The sequence below is a fragment of the Lampris incognitus genome, chromosome 2 (assembly GCF_029633865.1).
Source record: "Lampris incognitus isolate fLamInc1 chromosome 2, fLamInc1.hap2, whole genome shotgun sequence".
NCBI lineage: Eukaryota > Metazoa > Chordata > Actinopteri > Lampriformes > Lampridae > Lampris > Lampris incognitus.
In genome coordinates, this window is record NC_079212.1 from 112,770,550 (window position 1) to 112,792,460 (window position 21,911).

A 21,911-nucleotide genomic window follows, 5' to 3' on the forward strand; every position below is an offset into this window, starting at 1 on the left:
CATGGTGGAGAAGCTTGCATGCACTAATGATCCCAAGAGCTATGCCGTCCGGAGCTTGGCTCCTGGTAGGGTCATATAAGGCAGATTGGTCAAGACTAAGTGCAATCCAACAAAGACTTCAACAGCAGAACTGGCGGAATATGTCTCCAGGTCACAATGGCAGTGAAGTTGGATGAAAGCTGCAACAGAGGGTAGTCCCCAATCATCTTGTTTCTCCATGCTATTAGACTCTGGCCACCCCCTGCCAAGGACCATGTGGTGGCTGCAGGTGCATCAGCCTCTCTACATCAAAAGCTGTCACATGCAGGCGTCCTCCTCATTATGTGGCTCCAGAATCGGCCTGTACGCCCACCTGAGGACCCAGAGGGACCCAGAGGGAGCATGGTCATACTCGACCCCAAGTGATTGCCGATGATGATGATTTTCATAACCATACCTCCCTCATGACAGCTGGGCAGAACCGATGCAAAGTGAAAAGCCAGGGCCTTTAAGGATGTTCAGCCTGTCTTTTTCCCATCATCCTCTGTAAGGATCCTGCCGGGGGCTCTGGTTACCCTGCTCTCTCCAGCACTACACGGCTGAGGCACTTAGAGCCCTGCAGATAATCACCTCCATTCAGTGGTGGAAATTATCACCTCAGCTATAAGTATTTATATCTGAATCCAGTATGCTGTCTGGGTGTGATTATCACGAAATCAAATCAAATCAAATCATTCAAGTTGGTAACATAATTTACAGGACAGCAAGGACAAACTCCAAATAAGTGGTGAATCAAATATCACTGTAGTTTAGTGGAGCTTAAATGCACGTAGATGATACCAAGACATCAACCAGCTGCAGATACCAGTAGAAACTTTGTGCAAATTGCCCAATATGTAAAAAGCTCAGAAAATGACTGAAGCCACTTTCATGGGTACGTGTTCCCTTTATCATTGTAATGTTGCAGAGGGATTGTGAGCACCAGATGTGATATGCCAAGCTTGTAAGTACAAGTGAAAGTTGCCTCAAACAATGATATCTGTCCCATCTGGGAATAACATTGTCAGATACACATTTATTTGGGGGGGAGAGAGAGACAGAGAGAGAGAGAGAGAGTGTGTGTGTGTGTGTGTGTGTGTTTGGGGGGGGGGGGGGTGATGGACCGGGATGTATCCTAACTAATTACATTAGCAATGACTCCTCATCTGTCATCTCCCCCACTGAATGGAGAGTACTTGAAATGGGTTCTCCAAAATCAAATGAGTGGCCCTCATTTGTCACATGAATTAATCCAATTAGGCACTCGCAGCTAAGGGCAGTTTAACATATGTGCAAGGATACACACAATCCCACCCACATGTCTGTCTCTCTTCTCTTGCGCCATCTCTCTCGCTGTTGCTTCAAATAACCCGTGGCAAAGCACTTTTCATGAAATGATTAAATGGATTTTAGGGCACTTAGTTGTATCATGTATTGGGCAAATTGGGCATCCACTTGTTTTTGGATGGGCTCAGATGATACATTTGATGGCAACAGAACACCTTATATTCCTCTAAATCCATTCCCATCATAAAACTGGGACCCTCCCTACAAACACTTGAGGCCAGATTAAGATATATCAATGGATTTGATCATCAAAACTGACACAATTTCTTTGCAGCAAACACCAAAGGAGGCAGAGGCTTCGACATGTTCAAACTTAAGAGCTGAATAAATCGACAACACAATGACGACAACAACAACAACAACAACAACAGAATAAAATAAAACAAAAACAAACGAGAGCTGAGAGTACGTGTAAGTACTTGGTAAGTGTGTATGAATAAGCCGATATTGTGCACCAGGAAGAGTTTTAAGAAGTGTTGCAAGTCATGCTTGGTCCTACTGCAATGTTTAAAGTATTTGAATCTTGAATCTGCAGGCAGAGTGGCCCAGGCCGACTTGTCCAGGTGATTTTAGAGAGTTCAGTACCCTGGATAGTTCTCTGTGAAGCAAGTCTGTCTGCATGGAGGTCAGCATTTAAGAGAAACTCTTGAGAGGGGACACCAACCAGCTGGTACCTAACGACGAATCACTGACAAATCTTTTTTCTTTTTTTGTGTTGCAAATGCACTCCCTCGAGACGAGCTGTATGGTCAAGTCATTCAGAGCGATCTGCTGCAGTAATTGTTGCCTGCAAGTAATCCAACCACCGCTGAATAAGGTGCATAGCAAAAGTTGCCGGATATCTGTCCTTATTTCATACTAAACATGCTATAAATCGACGATTCGCACCGAGTGTCATTAGCAATTGCGGGGCAAGAGCACAAGTCCTTCGGCTGACCGTCTGGCAGCGGTTCAAGTTGTTTTAGCCACACGTTTCCTACACAAACACCAAACAACTGCAGAACCACGAACAAAACAAATATATCTCCAAAACATAGTCAGGTATTTCTTTCTTTCTGTTTTTTTAAACGCAAACCCAATTAGTTTCAACTTATAAAAACATATAATGCTTCTATTTTAGATAGGTTGGAAGGTGCATGCAGCTCTTCATCACAGAATAATAGATGTAGCGGTTTCTAGTCCTAATTAAGAAATGGAGACACACATCTATCGGCTACCGATGACGAATATGCGCATTCAAGCATAACATACCAAGAAAAAACGAGACTGGTGTCCGACTTCTTTACAATCGGTTTGTTATCATTTTCCAAGGCGAGGGTCTTGGCTCCGTTGTGTCGCCAATCGTGGTGCTGCCGCTGCTGTGGCGCTGCTGAAAGGGGCGGCGAGGCGCCAGATGGGGGATGGTCCAGAGCAGATATCTTTAAAAAAATGCACCCCTCGAGCGACAGAAGTTCAACGTAACACCATAAAATGAACGCAAAATTAACTCAGGTATATAAAAAAAGATGAGTTGAGAGTTGCTTCCTTTGTCGCTAAGAAACGGTTTGTGTGTTGCTAATTAATGTGTTGTGAGCACGTATTTCCTTATTTCCTCCACACCATTAGGGAGCGCTGTATCTTCAGCTAGCTGAGTGCGCGGCGATAAAACCGGCTGATTGACCCAGAGTCTTTCCTTCCGGCTCCGGTCCCTTACAAAGTGGAAAGGTAGAAGAACTATCCGTTTTAGCAATCTAATTATATCTTGTACATCTTTTGTCATTGGAAATAAAAATCAGCATTATGTGATAAGAGTTGATGTTCTAGACAAAATATTTAGGGTATTTTTGTCCTCTGTTGTGTATAACGCGAGATCTGTGTGTTAAACTCCGCAGCGTTAAGCCTGCGGAGCCTCCGTTATCTTCAAAGACTGCAATGTTTAACCAAGCGTAGTCGGGTTTCGTATATACGATGTAAAAATGCCCGGTTGGATTTATGAGAGGCAAACGGTAATACATGCCATCTTATCTGGTTATCAAGGCACATTTGACAAGGCTCCAACTGTTTTCTCAGGCTCCATCTGTACGTAAGGTTACATTGGCTAGCCAGGGAGCTAACACGACAACGTAATGGAAGCAATCCCTTAGCAAGACTGTTGCGAGATTATTAACAGCTAGTTTTTGGTCAGTAAGCTGCACTTCAGTGTTCTTAAGCGACTCAACTTATTTCGATTTTGCTTTTGGTAGATGCTGATGCCCAAGAAAAATCGAATTGCAATTTATGAGCTCCTCTTTAAAGAGGGCGTAATGGTTGCCAAAAAAGATGTCCACCTGGCCAAGCATCCCGAGCTTACCGACAAGAATGTGCCCAACCTTCATGTGATGAAAGCAATGCAGGTGAGAACAGAGATTTGGCTAAACATTGTGTTCAAGACTATCAACAAGAAGACGAGCCACGCGTGCCATTTTCTGTAATGCAGATCCTTACTCAGTTTGGACATGTTTGCTTAAGGGCTTCATTTGGTAGATGGAGTTTGGGATGCTGTTGCAGTGGAAAGGGAAGTTTGGAACTGCCTGACAGGCCACAGTCAGTGGTTGTGAGAAGGTGGCTGGGTTTCCCTACTTGGTAGTTTTTCCAAGTCTAAATACATCTGTGCTTGTTTTTCCAGTCCCTGAAGTCTTGTGGGTATGTCAAGGAGCAATTTGCCTGGCGCCATTTTTACTGGTACCTGACCAATGAGGGTATCCAGTACCTGCGCGACTTTCTCCATCTCCCACCTGAGATTGTGCCCGCTACCTTGCGTCGCCAGACCCGTCCTGAGACTGCAAGGCCTAGGCCAAAGGGTAAGATGCCTGAGTGTCAAATAAGTAATGATGAATATTTGAACAATAGTTCATTGTTATAGACTTTTCAAAATGTAACTTTTTAAGAGCAATGAATTATGGCTTTTTATGAGTTATGTTGGTATTTTTGAGGAAGTTGGCAAACCAGTGTGACATGAGTTATCTTTGAAACTTTGGGACCATGACAGGTAGTGGTTGTCCCTTCTATTCAGTTGATGGAGATGTGCTGAGTACAGACATTCCAGAGAGCATAACGGTCAGAATGCTGATTTGCAAGGTTTTAAACAGTTGACAAGGGAACCGTACTAATCAAGACCACACTTCTAAATAGCAAGTAATTTAAAATATAAGCCCTTTAAATCCAGTCACTCAAACTAATATGCATTTTGACTGTTGAGATCTTAAAGCTCAAATGAAATATAGCTGAGCTCCTATCTAAGAAGAGTTAAGGCTGTCTTAAAATTGTCAGATGCTAATATATTTTTCCTTATTTTGTTATTGCACTGACTTGTTCTTGTTGCTGCTTTGACTCTTCATGACTGAACCAGTACTTGTTGTAAAGCTCACTTGTCAGGCACTGACTCAGATATGTGCACTAGCACTTATGTACAGAGGCATTCAACTTACCCATATATTCTTCACCCTGTCATTTCGTTACTTTGAAACTTTTTTTTTTCTGTTTGGATGAACACTAGTGTAAATTTCATCAGTTGATTTACACATTGGGTACCAGGCCAATGAAAGTGGTTAAACAAGGGTTACATTGGCTTCCATATTCTTAATGCCCAACAGTAAATGTGTATAATAGTGTCATGTGATTTATAAGTATTACCATCACTTATTGCGCTTTGTCTACTGCGAGGAAATCTCATGGGTGTTTTTTTTTTCTCCCCCCTCCCGTGTTGGTCCTTTTTTACTTGTGTGTATGGGGTCCTTCGCATTAGTTTGATGACCCAAAAACCAGTGTATAGTTTTTAATTTTTGACCGAAGCTTAATAATCCATATTTTGCTCACCTGTGGTAGAAAATAACCATGTTCTTTGTCATTTGATGCCTTTTTCTTCAAGGAATGGAAGGGGAGAGACCTGCCCGTCTTAACCGTGGGGAGGCTGACAGAGACACATACAGGCGATCTGCAGCACCCCGTATGTATTTAATCAACCTGCCATTCTTCCTTTAGTGTTAAGCTTGCATCTTGCTTTCAGGCTTTAAATTAGTTCACTGAAGATGTTCTGGAAAGTTTTTACACTGTGGTTAATTGATGATCTCTGTTAACTTATTTTTTTTTGGCACTATGTAGGGCTGGATTTCTGAATCTGCACTGGAGTTAATCAGCTAGAGCTTTATGAAAAAGGGTTTTTGCTAGCTCATTTGTATAGTTGTCAATGTTTTTGAGTGCTCATTAATGCCATTTTCCTCTAGCTGGTGCTGACAAGAAAGCAGAGGCCGGTGCTGGAGCAGCTACAGAGTTCCAGTTTGTAAGTACCACTAAAAGTTAGAGGAATTATTTCATATTTTTCGAGATATGTTTAAGATCAATTTTCTTTGCAGGGCAAATGTTAAAGTGAGGAAAGAGTTTCTCAATTTGTACTTGGGTTTACCAAAATTGCCTTTTATTAGTAGTCCTTGGAGTCATGCTGGCCATTCATAGTGTCTGAATATTGGTTTTAACACAGTGGGATGCTGATAAAGGAACTTGTTCCTCCATATTGTATCAAGTACTCTGTAAAGGATTTGGAATACAGGCTGTTTATATCAGTCACCCTGCACTTTGTGATATAAATAACTACAGTTTTGGGGCAAGGCTTGAGAATATTTTTTTAAAGATTGAATGTTTACTGTTAATGATATAGAACTAAGTATGTATGAAACTTTTTTTTTTCCTCTTGCAGAGAGGTGGCTTTGGGCGTGGCAGAGGACAGCAGCCTCAGTAAATTTCTGTTTTCACTTTCTGTACAATAAAGATCTCAAAATACTCCTTTGTCTCTGTGGCAGTATGTTAGGTGTGAGGACATATCAGCATTGTTCATTGGAAGATTAAATAAAAATGGACTGTTTAAATGCCTGTCCATTGCATCATAGACCTTGTCTGTGCCAGTAAGCATAGCAATTGAAACTGACATGGAATGAGAACAGATGTATATCACAACATAAGCTCCTCATAGAGAACATGGTGAATAAAAGATGAAACAGGGCAGGTGAAATTAAACTCATTCAATCCATTATAATTTTTTTTACAACTTGACGGGGCAGTACAGTGACAGGAACATAGAAACCAGGAATAATGGCAACAAAGGCCCCAAGCCAGACTTGACCTGAGCCAATGCAGTATGCATTCTACCAGCTGAGCTACTAGAGTATCCAATCCAGTGTGAAGTTTTACTGAAACGTAATGGGGATTTGGATGGAGGTGACTAGTGATCTGTAATTGGGTTTGATGTTACTAGAGTGAGGAAGCAGGGACTGAAATGGGGCCAGTGGTGAATTGAAACATCTGGATGAGTAAGGCTTAAATGTCAAGGGTACAAAATAATTCAGTATATAATAGACTTTATGGCTTAAGTTTAAGTGTTAAGCACAATCACTGCATTTTGGGGATTTCAAGTTAAGGAAATGTTATTTTGGCAGCGTTTTTCAAAAGGCCCTATTTGATCAATACCTTTGAGCTTGATGTGAACACAACGCTAGTATTAATCAAAATGATGGAAAAATAACGGAACAGGTTTTATTTTAGGGGACTGAATTTGCTGTTGCACAATGTAGCAGAGATGGACTTGCAATGATTTAAAAAAAAAAAAAAAGTACAAATACGTTTATTGTGAAACTGGTCTCAAAGTGGTGCTACTCAAGGGATAAGTAGTACACAAAAACAAAAAGTTGATTTAATAATACAAGCTATTCTGTCATGGACATGACAAAGTTTAATGCATCACTTGGACTTTGGTGTACTGCAGTGCGGTATATGTTGCTGACTGACTTGGAAGCATCAATCAATCAAGTTGCATTTTATATAGCATCAAAAACATTGGACGGAATGTGAAATACTGGTGTTTATTTATTGGCACATTTATATTACAATCTTCAGTCTTCTCACACTGGTTTATTCCACAGTCCCAAATGACAAAGAAGGAAAAGAAAATTCCAGTGACATACCTTGGAGAATACCATTATAACATGTAACTTCAAAGCTGAGGTCAACGGCTCGAAGTGCATGCTAAATCCATTAGTCAATTTAATTTCACATATTTTGAGGGGGAGTTATTTTCTTTCCTAAATCAATTAATTACCGTTATATTAGTCAAGAAAATGATCTGACAGTAACAATTAAAATTCTACCAGGCCTGCTATGCTAAAAGAAACTGCAGAATAGAACAATGAGTTCAAAGCGATGTATCCTAGTGTTCTTTGACCACTAGATGGCACCAACTCCTCACTTGGTGGCTGATAACCCTTACTGGAAATATCAAGGCCCAACTATTCTTTACAGAATACATTTCAAATTTATTTTTTCCTCACTCAATTTTTTATAGTTTGGAGGTACCGATGTCACAAATATCAACTCATTCTGTGTCAGATCAACAAAAAAAAAAGGTGAGGCTACAGTCCAAGCTGGACAGGAAATTTCATTTGTGGAAACAGTCACTTCATTACCTCACTCCATTCTATTTTAACACTTCAGCTCTTGTCACCCTGTTCTGCCTTATACAGAGGAATTGGCCGAATTTGGATTTCAAAAGAGGAATCAAAAAGAAAAAAATATATTAACCATCACTGAAAAGAACCATAGAGGGGTGTGGGGGCTCTTGATGTTAGCTATATACAAGGACATTATCTTGTCAATGACACACAAGAGAAGTACAAATAGGAAAAAGGATAAATAACAAGTGGTCATAATTTTTCAGTCATTGGCTGTGAAAATCCTCCTCACATACATTTTGACAACACCTGTCAACCATATCAAAACGTCACCACCACAAGGAAACTGAATCCCGCTAGCATCACAGGAATTTGATTCTACCCAGCAGTCATTCTGTTACTGTCTACCTGCACACTTAAAATGGAGGCTCAAAGGTCTAATCAACCTGAAATCATTTAGTGCCAAAACGTTATAAATCAAGACTTTGGCCACCACACCTTTCTTGTGCGCAGCAATAAAACTCGTATTCAAAGTCTCAAACCTTTATAGGAGAGAATTTTCAAATATGCAGCTATACAATTTGCTGGCATTTGTCTCAACTGCCTTTAAGGAAGTAAATCGATTTCAGTGATAATCAGGAGGATAATGAACATGGCTCCAACGGTGAATTTGGTATTTCTCAATTCAGTGGGGCAATGGTGGTCCAACAGATAATGAAAGAAAGAGGCCTATACAGAATGCAGTAAGAAATCACCACTATATGACAACCACTACTCTGCCACCATTTAAGCTTGCCAAGATCTAAAATCAGGGGCAGTTTACAACTAAGTGGTATGAATGGTATATTAATGTTTTGGAAATTTTAGACTGCACTTAATGTCTATTTTAGAAGTAGGCCCCAAAAACTCCCAACATATGGCCAGGGATTTCAATTCATATTTACTTTGGTCTAAGGGGGGAGAAAAAAATTCTTAAAATATTCAGTTTTTATAAATAGGCTCTTCAATCCCACAGCAACACACAGTCCAAAACATTTCTTGTTCTATAGCCTCAATTTTACTGGACACCATCTCTTGCGAGAAAATCCTTAACTGACTTTAAAGCCAATGTCACTCCCTAAGATCTTTCAGCCTCAATTGGAAACGACACATAGCACTCAAGGATGTATAAGAAGTGTTTGTCATTTATACTCTCACCTTTTGATCTATACAGAAATAAACAATTTACAATAAAAACGCCTTACATGCTATCTACAGTGCCTCCAGTTTCACAGTATTGGGCCAACTGCTCCATGCCACATCGAGGCAAGTGACGCAGCTTGGCTTAAGAGACTTTGCCAGACGTTAGAGAGAGAAAAACAAAACAAAAAAGGAAAAAAAAACCCTAGTATTCAAAAGCATTTTACATGTTAAAAACGAGGTCTCAAACTGTACAAGGCTTTGTTTGTTCTGCATCTTGCCAAAGACAGCATTTTGGATTCCTTTACTTTCAATGTCAAGCGGGTGTTTGAGTGCTTTTGAGGATGCAGATTTAATGTCAAAGAAACAAGGGTTTTTACAGAGGAAAGCAAAACTTAGGACCACACTGAAAAGTGCCCTCTAAAAAGTTGTGTTACAAATACCGGTCTAGTGCCATGTTATGGACACAATGAACACAATGTAAACAATTGATATTAAACCAAATGAGAAGTAGAATTATGGAAAAGGGCTCGATTAAGTGATATGCGCTCTATTTTGAAATCACAGTTCCATAGTTTTGAAACCTGTGCTCCTTATACCCTCTTAGTATATTGGGAGGAAGACTTTGCAGTCATTCACAAGCAAGAATTTAAAAGCTAAAGGGGGCAGGAGGATCAAAAGGGGGCGAAGACACTGAGGACAAATCTGGTTCGTGTTAGTTAAAATGTGTGCGGATATCCTTTCACTTGCTCTCTCTCTACATGTCTATATTCATATGTTCTGTTTAAAATGAAAACCTGTGGTGATTGGCTGGCTCTCCAAATAAGGGAAGATCGTACTCGACACGTGAAAACAAGTAAAGGTATCAAGGGACTTCATCCATCTGATTAATCTGATCCTTTAGATCAGTGGTGGCTAACCATGTGCCACGGAGAGCCATGTGTATGCAGGTTTTCATTCCAACCCAACTCCACACCAGGTGATTTCTCTGATACATTCTTCCTCTTTGGTTGAAGATTTGCAAATCAGTGAAATTACCTGGTGTGGAGTCCATCTGGAATGAAAACCTGCATACACATGGCTCTCCATGGCACATGGTTAGCCACCCCTGCTTTAGATTAATCACAATCATTAATCTGAGATGTTGATGACCACAATAAGGAACAAAATCAAGAGAATCCAAGAACCTTACCACTAAGGACTATCACACTCAGCATAGGTCACCCCAATGAGTGAGGCAAAACAAAACAGTGTTCATGCAAAAGTCACTTCCCACAATTCTGTTCATTCAGACACAGAGAACATTTCCTATTTTTATGAAAGGGGAGAGAATACACTCATGGGCACATTCATTCACAGAAAAGTAACCACAAAAAAGGGCAAAATAAAAGACATTTAAAAAGACCACCAAAAGCCTTCATCTTAAGCACTAAGTATACACTTTAACATTACAACAGTAAAAAGTAGTTCTTGCATTCAATAAACACGCTAAGGGCGTGATAAGGAAGGAGAATGAAGAGGAGAGTGGGGGTGAGGGATGTTTCATGCAATTGTCAGTAAAAAGAAAAAAAAAACAGGTGTTGAAAGTTAAATTTACATTTACCAAGTGTTTCAGAATATTCACCCAAGACTTGTCATCAAGTCTGTGCCACACTTGTGGCACAAAATAGTTGGCAAGGCAAACAATGTTGTTGAGAAAAGGAGAAGAGAAGAGGAGAAGAGACTATAATACAAGTAAGAGCGCAAGTGGTGGCAAAAGCTGGGGTGCCAGTGTTGTGTTTTAGTTATCTGATACCAGAGACAGAGCTCTGATTGATGTTGTATGTAGGGGAGAGATCCCCACCTATCGTGGCCACCAAGGGCGTTCCGTTACTGGTCAGGCAACTCTCTTGGAGAGCCTCGAAGTAGGTGGCCTGTACAGGCTTGTGACACCGCAACACTTGTATGGCATCATCTATTTTAAACCATTCCCTTTTCCTCCCTGTTGACAGAACAGCAAGAACACATATTGTTGGACAGGTTCAGGCATGTGAATTATGCAACAACCCGCATCACCCCAACCAAGAAGAACAAAATTGGAATTAACAGTCTTGCCCAATTATCAGCTTTACACCCACCATTACGTAAAAAAACAAAAGGGAAAAACAGAGCCGTTGTTACACTGCCGTCAACAGCATATATGATAAAATCCCCAGACTGCAATTCAAAATGGGCCTGGAGAAAGCCTCAGATTTTTTAGGCCTCAAACAACATGCAACTAACTGATTGAGAACTTTGTCCATACAATCCCAAGTTTTGATAAAGAAACAAATGGTGTACAATACCAATGTTGACAGAATCCTCCCAGTCCTCCAGGACTTCTGTTACGATGAGGACGTAGACGTAAGTTCTGTGTTTCCGCTCTCGGTTCTGTTGGTGCAAGATTTGTCATTTAAATAACGTCCATATTAACACTCTATGCATATTTCTTATTCTTTTTTTTTCTTAAATCTGTTCTCATGTATAGTGCTTTGCATTTTGATATAAAAAATGTGCTGAGGAGTTTGACTTATTCAACTTATTGCAGAGTACATGAAATTTAAAAAAAGGACACCAATGCAATAGGGAGCAGCTCACCTCAAACACTCCAACCAAGCGACCTAAAGTCCCCTTCACACCAGCCTGAATAAGCAGAAAAACATAACATAATTAAAATAGCGAGTGACCGCATTATGAAACACTTAGCAAAAACGTTTTATTTTCCAAACATAAATAAATATGATCTCAATTTCCACCTGTGTATTGAAACATCAAAATAATGTGGAATGCACCAATTAAAAAAAAAAAAATCCAGAATAAAAGGAAAAATACTCCCAATGAGCACATTTAGTGTGCTAGACAGTAATTAAAAACAGAGGAATTGCTGTGCTGTATACTGTGCATGATCAAACTAGTCATTTAAGAATGAGATCCAAGATAATATAGGCCTCTTTGCTGGGAAAAGGCCAATAGTTGGGCACATAGTTTATTTGACCAATTTAAAGGCAAGATGTGGTCATTTATATTTATGAAAATTTAGAATTACAAAATAGATTCTGCTCAGGAACTTTCTTTACCAAATTATACCTAAAAAACAGGACACTTCAGGGGTGTCAAACATTTTTTTTTTTGCCCCTTTTTCTCCCCAATTGTACTTGGCCAATTACTCCTCTTCCGAGCCATCTCGGTCGCTACTCCACCCCCTCTGCCGATCCGAGGAGGGCTGCAGACTACCACATGCTTCCTTAGATATATGTGGCCAGCCGCTTGTTTTCACCTGACAGTGAGGAGTTTCGCCAGGTGGATGTAGCGCGTGGGAGGATCACACTAATCCCCCCCAGTTCCCCCTCCCACCCCAAACAGGTGCCCTGACCGACCAGAGGAGGAGCTAGTACAGCGACCATGACACATATCCACATCTGGCTTCCCACCCGCAGACACGGCCAATTGTGTCTAGGGATGCTCGACCAAGCCGGAGGTAACACGGGGACACATTTTTTTTTTTTGTGTTTTTGAGGTTTTTATATCATTCTGTGGCTTCCCGGTAGTGTTCCCTATGTAATCAAATCCGAAAATTAAATTTTGGTTGAAGTACGTATGTTTTAGCATCAAAATGCAATTTTCTCAAGCCCTTCTAAAAACTTTTTCCCATGTGACCTGACATAGGTTTCCGTTCTTTCTTTAAACACTTTTGTCACTTTTCATGCTTACACTGTCAGTGAACTGCATGTGTGTGTGTGTGTGTGTGTGTGGGAGGGGGGTGTCGGGCATCAGCGCTAACCCGCGTCACTGCTTTTTGCAAACGGAGGAGTGGGCATTTCCATTTGAACAACCCGGAAAAGAACGCAGCTGGTGTCGCCCTTTAAACCCAGTGTTTACAAGCAGTGCACATAAACACGTTTTAGACCTTAAATAACTCACGTGTCTTTGATTAAGCTGTTATATACAGTTTCTTGTTGTGAGAAAGGTCACCAAAATTAGGGGTAATACATCTTCAAGCCAATAAATCACTACATTGAATAAAATAAAGTGATAACAGTATTGTAACAGCAGGTACCATAAAACAATTAGCCTAGCGTCTCTCTATACCCTCGATTACTCTCGCCGCACCCATCATAGCTGCTGAACATACACCCTGAAAATGTCAACTACCATTTTGTTTTGTTCAAAACTAAGTGTTTCAATCAACAAGATGTTCTCTGGGATTTATATAGATTAGGATGTAGTCCTAATCTGTCAAAGAAGTGGGCAGTGGGCAAGGTTGGTTTTTTTAGACAAAGAGCCAAGCCACAGCTGACATCTTCACAGCGTCTTCTTCAGCTTCAAGTTTCAGTCTATAAATAAATGTTCACTCGAAGCACTGTACCCTAGTCTCAATCTTACACTCTTTGGCTGGATCATATGAGAAGAGGCCCACCCCTTGAAGCCCTTGAGAAGTACAAGTGCCAATGCTTAGGTAATAGGCCCAAAGTCAGCCCGTTTTTCAGGAAATGACAGTGCTTTCCAAGCATATGACTTGACCTAAGGCTACTATGCTAGTAAGCATCATCTTGAAATAATAAGTCTAATAATGAGTTTGTAGTACAAACTATGCAGTACTAACCCATGTCCTCATCATGAACAAGGATGTACAACTGTTCACGTTCTCAGCAGTCAGATACGCAAACCTTGGTGACCTTTAGCCTGCTCCGTCATCCCTGGCAAGACTCCAAACCAATAAGCATAAGCAGTCAATCACCTCTCATATTGTCATCAGAATAAGCTAAGTGAGGATTAGGCAATGTTCTGTTGCACCACCATCTAATAAGAGGCTTAGGAGCAAGTGCTGCTGGTGAGGCATTGGATACTACTCAGACAAGTTACCACAAAGTTTCTGAATGGCAACGCACTGCCTTTTACCCCTTTAAACAATCTTCAAGAGTGATGGGACACCTCTATAGACTTTGTGTCATTTAAAAATGTGTTGCCAAGCCAATGGACCCAAGCAACTGCCAACCCTACTGAGTAGCAGCCAGGACAGGGGAGGAAAAAAAAGCATCGCTTAGTTAGACATATCATAAAGAATAGGCTTTATATGGTCAGCGATCCACCAAAGACTGACAGGCAGATGAGATTTAGTGCTGTTGCCCTGTGATCCATCTGTTAAAAATGCACAACTGATGCATCCCAAATCCAAAGCTACTGATTTGGCATGTGATTTTGTGGCATGCTGTTGGGATGGTTGGTTTACGGATGAACATACACTGTGAAAGTAGGATGTTGATTTTAAATCATGTTTAGAATTAGTTACTGACAAAATGTGTCAAATAAAAACAAACAAAACAAACAAAAAAAATACAAAATGAGCCGAGCCTTGTTCTTAGAGAATCTTCCCGTGTTTCATGAATGGGATCATTCACAGAAAAATGTAAGACTCCGACTGAGCCATTGATATAAATTATAACACTGCAGTGACTGAGCAATCACAGTGTGACCCCCTTTGGCACTTTAACACTGCTTTGTAACATGACACTGTGATACAGTTTAGATGTTGCTAGGCTCTCTCTATCCATGCAAACAGGATGACTACACTGACAAAATGGGTTGAGAGCAGTTAGGCATTAGACCAAGTATTAAATACAGACATGATTTAATCAAAACAAAATACAATTCTAATAAGCCTATACTCTTATGCCCAAGTTCAATAACAGAACTGAACCAACCTCTTCACACACTTCTCGGGCAGCAGCAACATTGGGTTCCTCTTCTGGCTCCATTCCACCACCAGGAACAATCCACTTGTCAGGATGTCGACTACTGCTCACCAACAGCACCTAAAGGGTGGTAAAAAAAAAAAAGTTAAGCAGAACACTCCGACTGAACCTACTGTTAACGAAGTTGGTGATTTGAGTGTTTGTATTTCACAAGTGTTTGATGGTTGAGGCTAAAATAGGATAGAACAGTGGTCATATATTTTACTTTGATGAGATCTTCCTTTCACCCCCCCCCCCCCCCCACACACACAATTAAATTCTGTACAGCAAAAACCCAGTATTGGGCTGTAAATGCCAGCCAAGGTGAAACTTGTCAAGAATGTTGCCAACTCTGATTGGAAAAAAACAAAACAAAAACTGCCAACATCTAACTTGGTAGCTTTAAGTGCACTTGGAGAAATACTGTATGATAACTATAACCTGGTAAGCTTCTGTGTATTGTATTAAATTCAAGTACTGTTGGCAGATGATTTGTCCAGTGGTATATTAAAACTCAGGGCTTTACTCCTTTAGCATATGAGTCAAAAATTAAGCATCATCTCTCTAAATATAAATAAAAGATACATGTCAAGTGTTTTAATTTAATGTAAAAAAAGTCCCACTGTATTGGCCATATTATTGCATCCGCTGAAATCAGTTGTCCATCATTTTGCCTCTTCCTTAACCAGAAACCGCAGCTGATATGTTTCGACTCTTCTCCTTTTTTCAACCTTTCCCAAGTACAAAGACATCTTTGTGAGCGTTGCTGACTGGAAGACGACTTCCCATCTCTAATGATCTTATTCAATTATATAACTACCACGGATTTCTTTTGAGTCGTAATGAGCAAAGACAGATATGATGTAGATATGGTAAAATATATATAGCAAATTTAATACATAATTAATCAATACGTTTAGTCTTTGGACCTCAGCATAGAATTCGATAGAAGAAATGATACTTTATTTCGAATTACTGATAATTATTAGAGTTGTAAGTTGTGTATCCTACCTACGCCTTCTCGGTTACTGGCGGCTAATGCTAGGTAGCCGTTAGCTAGTTACCAGGCCAATGTTTTAACAATTAAAGTTGCACTGACAATTGGCTAGAAAGCCAATTTGACTGCGAAACAAAAATAACTTGAGTCTCCAAATAACGTAGTTTCCTGACAAACTGTTCAAAATAATAAAGTTACATTGCTGCCGACACAGTGGGCAACAGTCGTTGGCCTAAAGCCGACTAGCTTCAGTGGCGGAATCGCCCCAGCTGGTAACTACAGAAAGCTAAAGTTAGCGTGCAATTAGCGTTAGCTAATGCGTTGAGTCGATGTCCCGTTTTGTATGATAGCTGACAAGTTAGCTAGCTAGCTTAAATATCAAACCTGCTAAATAAATTCAAATAACTGTTCGCCAAACATACAAATCGCAATTATCAAAATGCGACAAGAGGATTGCATTGAGCAAACTATCGCTAATGATTGACATCAAACACCAGCGGTGCTCATTATGTTAAATTTCATGAAAGAGAGACGAGCTAGTCAGGCCCGCCAGGATCCACCGTGTCGTCCTCGGATTTACCTCCTCCTCAGTCTCACTCCTGAAACACAGACAGGCGGCGCGTTTCTTGTAGCCATCCCCATCGTATGTCCGGGTTTGGTTTGACTTGAGCTTCATCATTTCGGGGTTCGGAAGTTCAAAAGCGTGGTTCAGTTAAACCCCTAAGAAAGCTGTTGGTTATAGACGCAAAGTCCTCCTTTTGGGAGCACGGCGTTTTTCCTTAAAAGAAATAACTTCTTCTTCGCTTCATTTTCACAAACCCAGGCACAGCTAAGGCACGGTCGCCATTACAAGAAGCCGCTACGCACACGACGTAATGTAACCCCGATGGCACAGACAGCGTAAGAAATCCACGGACAACGTTTTGAAGAATTGAGGCATCAAACGGCGAAAAAAAAAAATTTCAATGCCACGCTCTGACTGCTACGGGCCGGCGTGGAAAGTGGTACTTTTAGCTCAAACTCTCTGGATGTAGCCACGCCGATCAGATGTTGTTACATCTTAGTATCTAATTGGACACCGCTGGTATTTTACGTTTTACTTTTCGCCAAGCCCCCAAAGTCTCAAAATGGGGTACAGTTTTGTTTCATCTCCCATTTAATTGAGCTCAGTTTCAGCACCCCAGGTAATGGACAGCGCCAGCGCGGTCCCTCGCAACATTTATTCTGCGATGAAAATCGGTTTTAGGCAGCCATATTTGATCGTGGGTTTAAGACACTGTTACGGCCACGCGTCTGTCCGTGTCCGTATAGTTTTGTGTTGCCTTTTTGTATTTAACGCTCTCTACATTCAGGTATCCACCAGGTGCTCCTCATCACCTAATCAACCGGTCAACAAATCGTCCAATTTCCATCAGCTGAGCAGTCTCCCATTTAAATCCCAACATGTGTTCAGTTCACTGGCCAGCTAGTTTAGTTTATGTGATTTTGGTTTGTGTGACGTAGCTACTTCGTATCGTTGTCTCTGTAGCTATTTGGTGTTTGTAATGTCTGGCTCGTTTTTTGTTAAGTTTGGCATTGTTTAAATCCTGAGTATTTTGAGTTATGTTTAGCCTTTAATTTGTTTAGTTCTTTTGGGGAGGGGGATCAAGGTAAAATGCCCATGTGCAAACACCCCATCACGTAGCTTACCTCTGTTAGACACACTAGGTTAGGAGCGGTTGCCACCTTCTGTCTTTAGGTTGGGTGCTTTTCAGCACTGTCAAAGGTGGGTTACTGTTGTTAGTAGTTTGTTTTGGCAACCGTTCGGTTCCCTTGTCCTGTCATGGTGTCAATAAATATATTTAAACGTTTATGTCTCACTGTGTTGCATGCTCACCTCACTGTTACCCAGTACAATATTGTTGCACCCTCTCCAGACCGAGGGTTGTAACAGACACCATCTATGGGCACCCTTAGTTAACCATTTACCCAATTAGACATATTCTGACACGTTTTTGATTGTGGGTTTAGGATATATGATACAAGCAATGGACACTCTAGTCAACCATTTACCCAACTGGGCAAATTCTATCAGACAGTCAGCTTTGTAACTGACTTTGGAAAAAAAAAGTCCAACACCGAGGGCTGCAACTAATGATTATTTTCATAATAGATTAATCTATCAATTATTTTTACGACTGATCGACTGTTAAAAGTAAAAGATACTGATGCATGCCTTTATTAAGTTTCCAAGGTCCAACGTGATGTTTTTAAACTGTTGACCTGACCAACAGCCCCCCCCCAAAAACCCCACGAGTATTAATTTGACATTGATCAGAGAAAGGCAAGCAGATCTTTGCGTTTATGAAACTGCAACCACCAAATTTTTGGTATATTTAATTTATGAACGACGTAAACGACTACCAAAATCGTAATAGATTAATTTTCTGTAAGTCAACTAATCTATTAATTGACTAATCGTTTCAGCACTTTAAGCACCACATGTTTTGTACAGATTAATACAAGGAATGCCTTTCCAATGCACATATTGGCCCCTGGAACAAACCTCTCACCAGGCTACAAGCGAAGGCTGTGTAATCTATCAGACAAGGTAGTAACTAGAGTCCCAGGGCGGTCAAACGTACGGCCCGCGGGCCGGATCAGGCCCGCGAGATGATTTTGCAAAGTATAAAAATGAGCTACAATTTTTCAATGAAACTGCTGTTCCAAATGTGCCCACTGGACGTCGCAATAGCAATTCCGTTAAGCAAGCAAACTGTTTATACCGGGGCTGAGCAAGTAAGTACAGCTAGCCCGGAGCTACCTTGTCGTTCTGCCTGCACTATTACGTCTTCTACTTTGAACATTACGTGCTTTGGCACCTTCATTGCCCCAAAATGTCTTTGTCAAAAAAGAGAAAAGTAGACAGAGTGCAGAGTTTTCCATGAAAAATGGTCATCCTCCTATTTATTCACGGAAGTGAAGTTTTTTGCTCGCCATTCACCATGAATGCCTCTGATCTGCCCGTCAACATCCAACCTGAAATAATAGTGTAACGTGCATGGATAAGAAGACACGCTGGCCGCTGGCTCGCGGGTCTGACCCTTTAGTCGAGCGGTTAGCGATGTCTCCTGCGGTGCGGGCGATACGGGTTCGCTTTCCGGCCGCGGCAGTTCCTGTGGTTGCATTGTCTCCCGAATTCGCTACCATAGATTTGCAGTGTGACTCAGACTTGAAGGGCAAATTTGCCACAGCTGGCTTGGACACATTTTATCAGTATCTCTTGCCAGGTTACCCCAACTTGACAGCCCTTGCTGCAAAAGTGTTGTGCATGTGTGGAACCACATATCTTTGCGAGCAAGTTTTCTCTGTAATGAGCATCAATAAAACAATGCTGCGCTCAAGGCTCACGCACAAGCACTTGAATAACACCTTGAAATTGGCTGCCACTCAGGATGTGACGCCTGATATTGATACACTTGTGAAAGCAAAACGATGCCAGGTTTCAGGAGTAAAATAAACAGTGGGTAACCCCACTTAAAATGATGCATGAGACACTGCACCCTGATATAGTTTTGTGAAAATGGTTGTCTTCTGTGGAGATTTAAAGAAAGTGAACAGTGTGTGATTTACTGTAATAATGTCAGTCACTTCAGTTAATAAGTATGGTTTGTTGAAATTGTTCATGCATTGCACAACTTTTTTATTTTTATTTTTTATCAATAAATAGTGTAGCCTACAAGGTAGGGAGTAACTCAACCCTCTTGAATAGTTTCTACCTCAGTTTGTATGGTTGGGTGAGTTAGCACAGGATTAATATGTGGAAATGACAAATGAAGTATTTGATACCTAGAAGAGTTGTTTGTATTTTGTTCAATCCCAGATGTGACTTAAAGTTGTATGGCTTTGTAGATACACTGAGACGAAGTCTAAGTTCCAATCACTGAGCCATTGTGTTCTTGAAATTGCACCATTTTTTCCTCAGACTTTTCAACTAATTTGAAGTGTTTTGTCAAGAGAGAATTATTCGTGATGTGTACATTTTCAGAATGTGCTTGTACTATTTTGGACCAAACTAAAAGAAAGAAAACAATCTGAAGTTGTCGTTATTTTTAAGTTATTATGCCATGATTTTACCGGTCCGGCCCACTTGGGAATAGATTTTCCTCCATTTGGCCCCTGAGCTAAAATGAGTTTGACACCCCTGAACTAGACCCACGCTGGTTGCTTTATAAAAAGGACTGTGGTGGACACGTATTGGGGACAGAATTCAACCCAGGAACTAAGGGTTAAGTCATGGTTGCCCTGGCAGGTTAACGCAGGGTTAAGTTATGGTTGTCCAGCCAGTTTTCTGGTTATTCTTGCCACCTCGTCTCAGTCGAGCTGTGGTTTGGTTGTCTCTCTGATTTACCGTGGATTAAAGAAAGTTGCCTACACGGCTAAAGTGTGAACCTACGGTCTTCTCCGTTCCTTCGGCTCTACACTGGTGACCCCGACGTCGGTTTTCGGATAAGTTTTCTGAAACCACACACATTATGGCTACGAACGCCGTTGCAATTAAACTGCCGGAGTTTTGGGAGTCTTCCGCGGCTACATGGTTCGCGCAGGCTGAGGCACAGTTCGCGCTCAGAGACATAACAGCAGACGAGACCAGGTACTACTACGTAGTGGCAGCGCTGGGGGGCGCTACTGCTTCCAGGATAAGCGGTTTCATAACCAACCCACCGGCCGATGGTAAATACGCCGCACTTAAACATCTCCTCCTTGAAACTTTTTAACTGTCAACAACGGAGAGAGCACGTCGCCTCTTCGCAATTCAGGGCTTGGGAGATGGCAAACCATCGGAGCTAATGAGCAGGATGTTAAACCTACTGGGTCAAGAAAAGCCATGTTTCCTGTTTATGGAGCTGTTTCTGCGCAACATGCCGCCCCACGTCCAGACTGCGCTCGCTAACTCCACCATCACTGATCCCCGTGAGCTGGCAAAGGAGGCTGACCGATTCTTCGTCGCTACACAACGTTCCTCCCATGCCGGGGTGCTGGCTCCTACCTTCACTGGCCCCCCGCCGACATCGCGGGCGTGGCCCGACGGTGGCGCCACAGCATCAGACCGCTACAAGCCCTCTGGACTCTGTATGTACCACGCTCGATTTGGTGCGAAAGCTAAACGGTGCCGTTCCCCCTGCAACTACAGGCCGACGGGAAACGAGAGGGCCAACACTCAGTAGTGGCCATGAGTGTTGGCGATACGAGCAGGCTACTCTTCATCCTCGACACCATCTCCGGTCGGCGATTTCTTTGTGACACGGGCGCACAGAGAAGCGTGCTCCCTGCTACTGACGTCGACATCATGGGCGGGGAGCGGGGCCCCCAGTTGGCGACGGCTGACGGCAGCCCTATCCACACCTACGGCGTGCGGTCTGTAGAACTGTGTTTTGGTGGACAACGTTTCACGTGGGAGTTCGTCATGGCCAATGTAACGCTTCCCCTCCTCGGAGCTGATTTTTTGTGCGCTTACGGTTTGCTAGTGGACATTCAGAACAGCCGTCTGGTCGATGCCTTAACCTTCTCCTCCTTCGCATGTACGCGGAGGGAAGCGGCCTATGCAGGTCTAGCCAACTCTCTCTCAGAGGCAGACAAGTTCAACCGCCTCCTCGCTGAGTTCCCTGACCTCACCCAGCCTACCTTCTCTGCACCCACCGCTAAGCATGGGGTGGAGCATCACATTGCTACGAAGGGGCCCCCGGTCTACGCCAGAGCCAGGCGTCTCGACCCCGCCAAACTCGCCATTGCCAAGTCTGAGTTCGAGCACCTGGAACGCATGGGGATCATCCGCCGCTCTGACAGCCCGTGGGCGTCCCCACTCCACATCGTCGCTAAGCCTGATGGAGGTTGGCGCCCATGCGGGGACTACCGCCGACTAAATGACGCCACCACGCCCGACCGCTATCCTGTCCCGCATATCCAGGACTTTTCTGCAAACCTGTCTGGCAAATGCGTCTTCTCAAAAGTCGACCTGGTCCGTGGTTATCATCAAGTTCCCGTGCACCCCTCAGACATCCCCAAGACAGCGGTGACTACCCCATTCGGCCTATTTGAATTCCTACGAATGCCATTTGGACTCAAAAACGCGGCCCAGTCCTTTCAGCGGCTGATGGATTCAGTGCTCCGTGGCCTTCCTTTCAT

The 21,911-nt window shown here is 42.1% G+C and overlaps 2 protein-coding genes across 2 annotated transcripts; one reads left to right on the top strand and one right to left on the bottom strand.

Moving 5' to 3' along the window:
* The first annotated feature begins 3,037 nt into the window (after nucleotides 1-3,037).
* rps10 (ribosomal protein S10) lies at nucleotides 3,038-6,160 on the top strand. The gene is made up of 6 exons (XM_056273415.1): nucleotides 3,038-3,069; nucleotides 3,588-3,737; nucleotides 4,010-4,184; nucleotides 5,252-5,329; nucleotides 5,607-5,662; nucleotides 6,077-6,160. Exons 2-6 carry the CDS (start codon nucleotides 3,588-3,590, stop codon nucleotides 6,116-6,118), a joined length of 501 nt encoding a protein of 166 aa, XP_056129390.1. The 5' UTR covers nucleotides 3,038-3,069; the 3' UTR covers nucleotides 6,119-6,160.
* Nucleotides 6,161-6,912: 752 nt separating this feature from the next.
* Nucleotides 6,913-16,585, bottom strand: nudt3b (nudix (nucleoside diphosphate linked moiety X)-type motif 3b). Its single transcript, XM_056273414.1, has 5 exons — nucleotides 16,327-16,585; nucleotides 14,720-14,830; nucleotides 11,616-11,660; nucleotides 11,324-11,408; nucleotides 6,913-10,980 (listed from the first exon to the last, which is right to left on the bottom strand). The coding sequence occupies exons 1-5, from the start codon at nucleotides 16,423-16,425 to the stop codon at nucleotides 10,784-10,786; spliced, it is 537 nt and encodes a 178-aa protein (XP_056129389.1). The 5' UTR covers nucleotides 16,426-16,585; the 3' UTR covers nucleotides 6,913-10,783.
* Nucleotides 16,586-21,911: the final 5,326 nt, after the last annotated feature.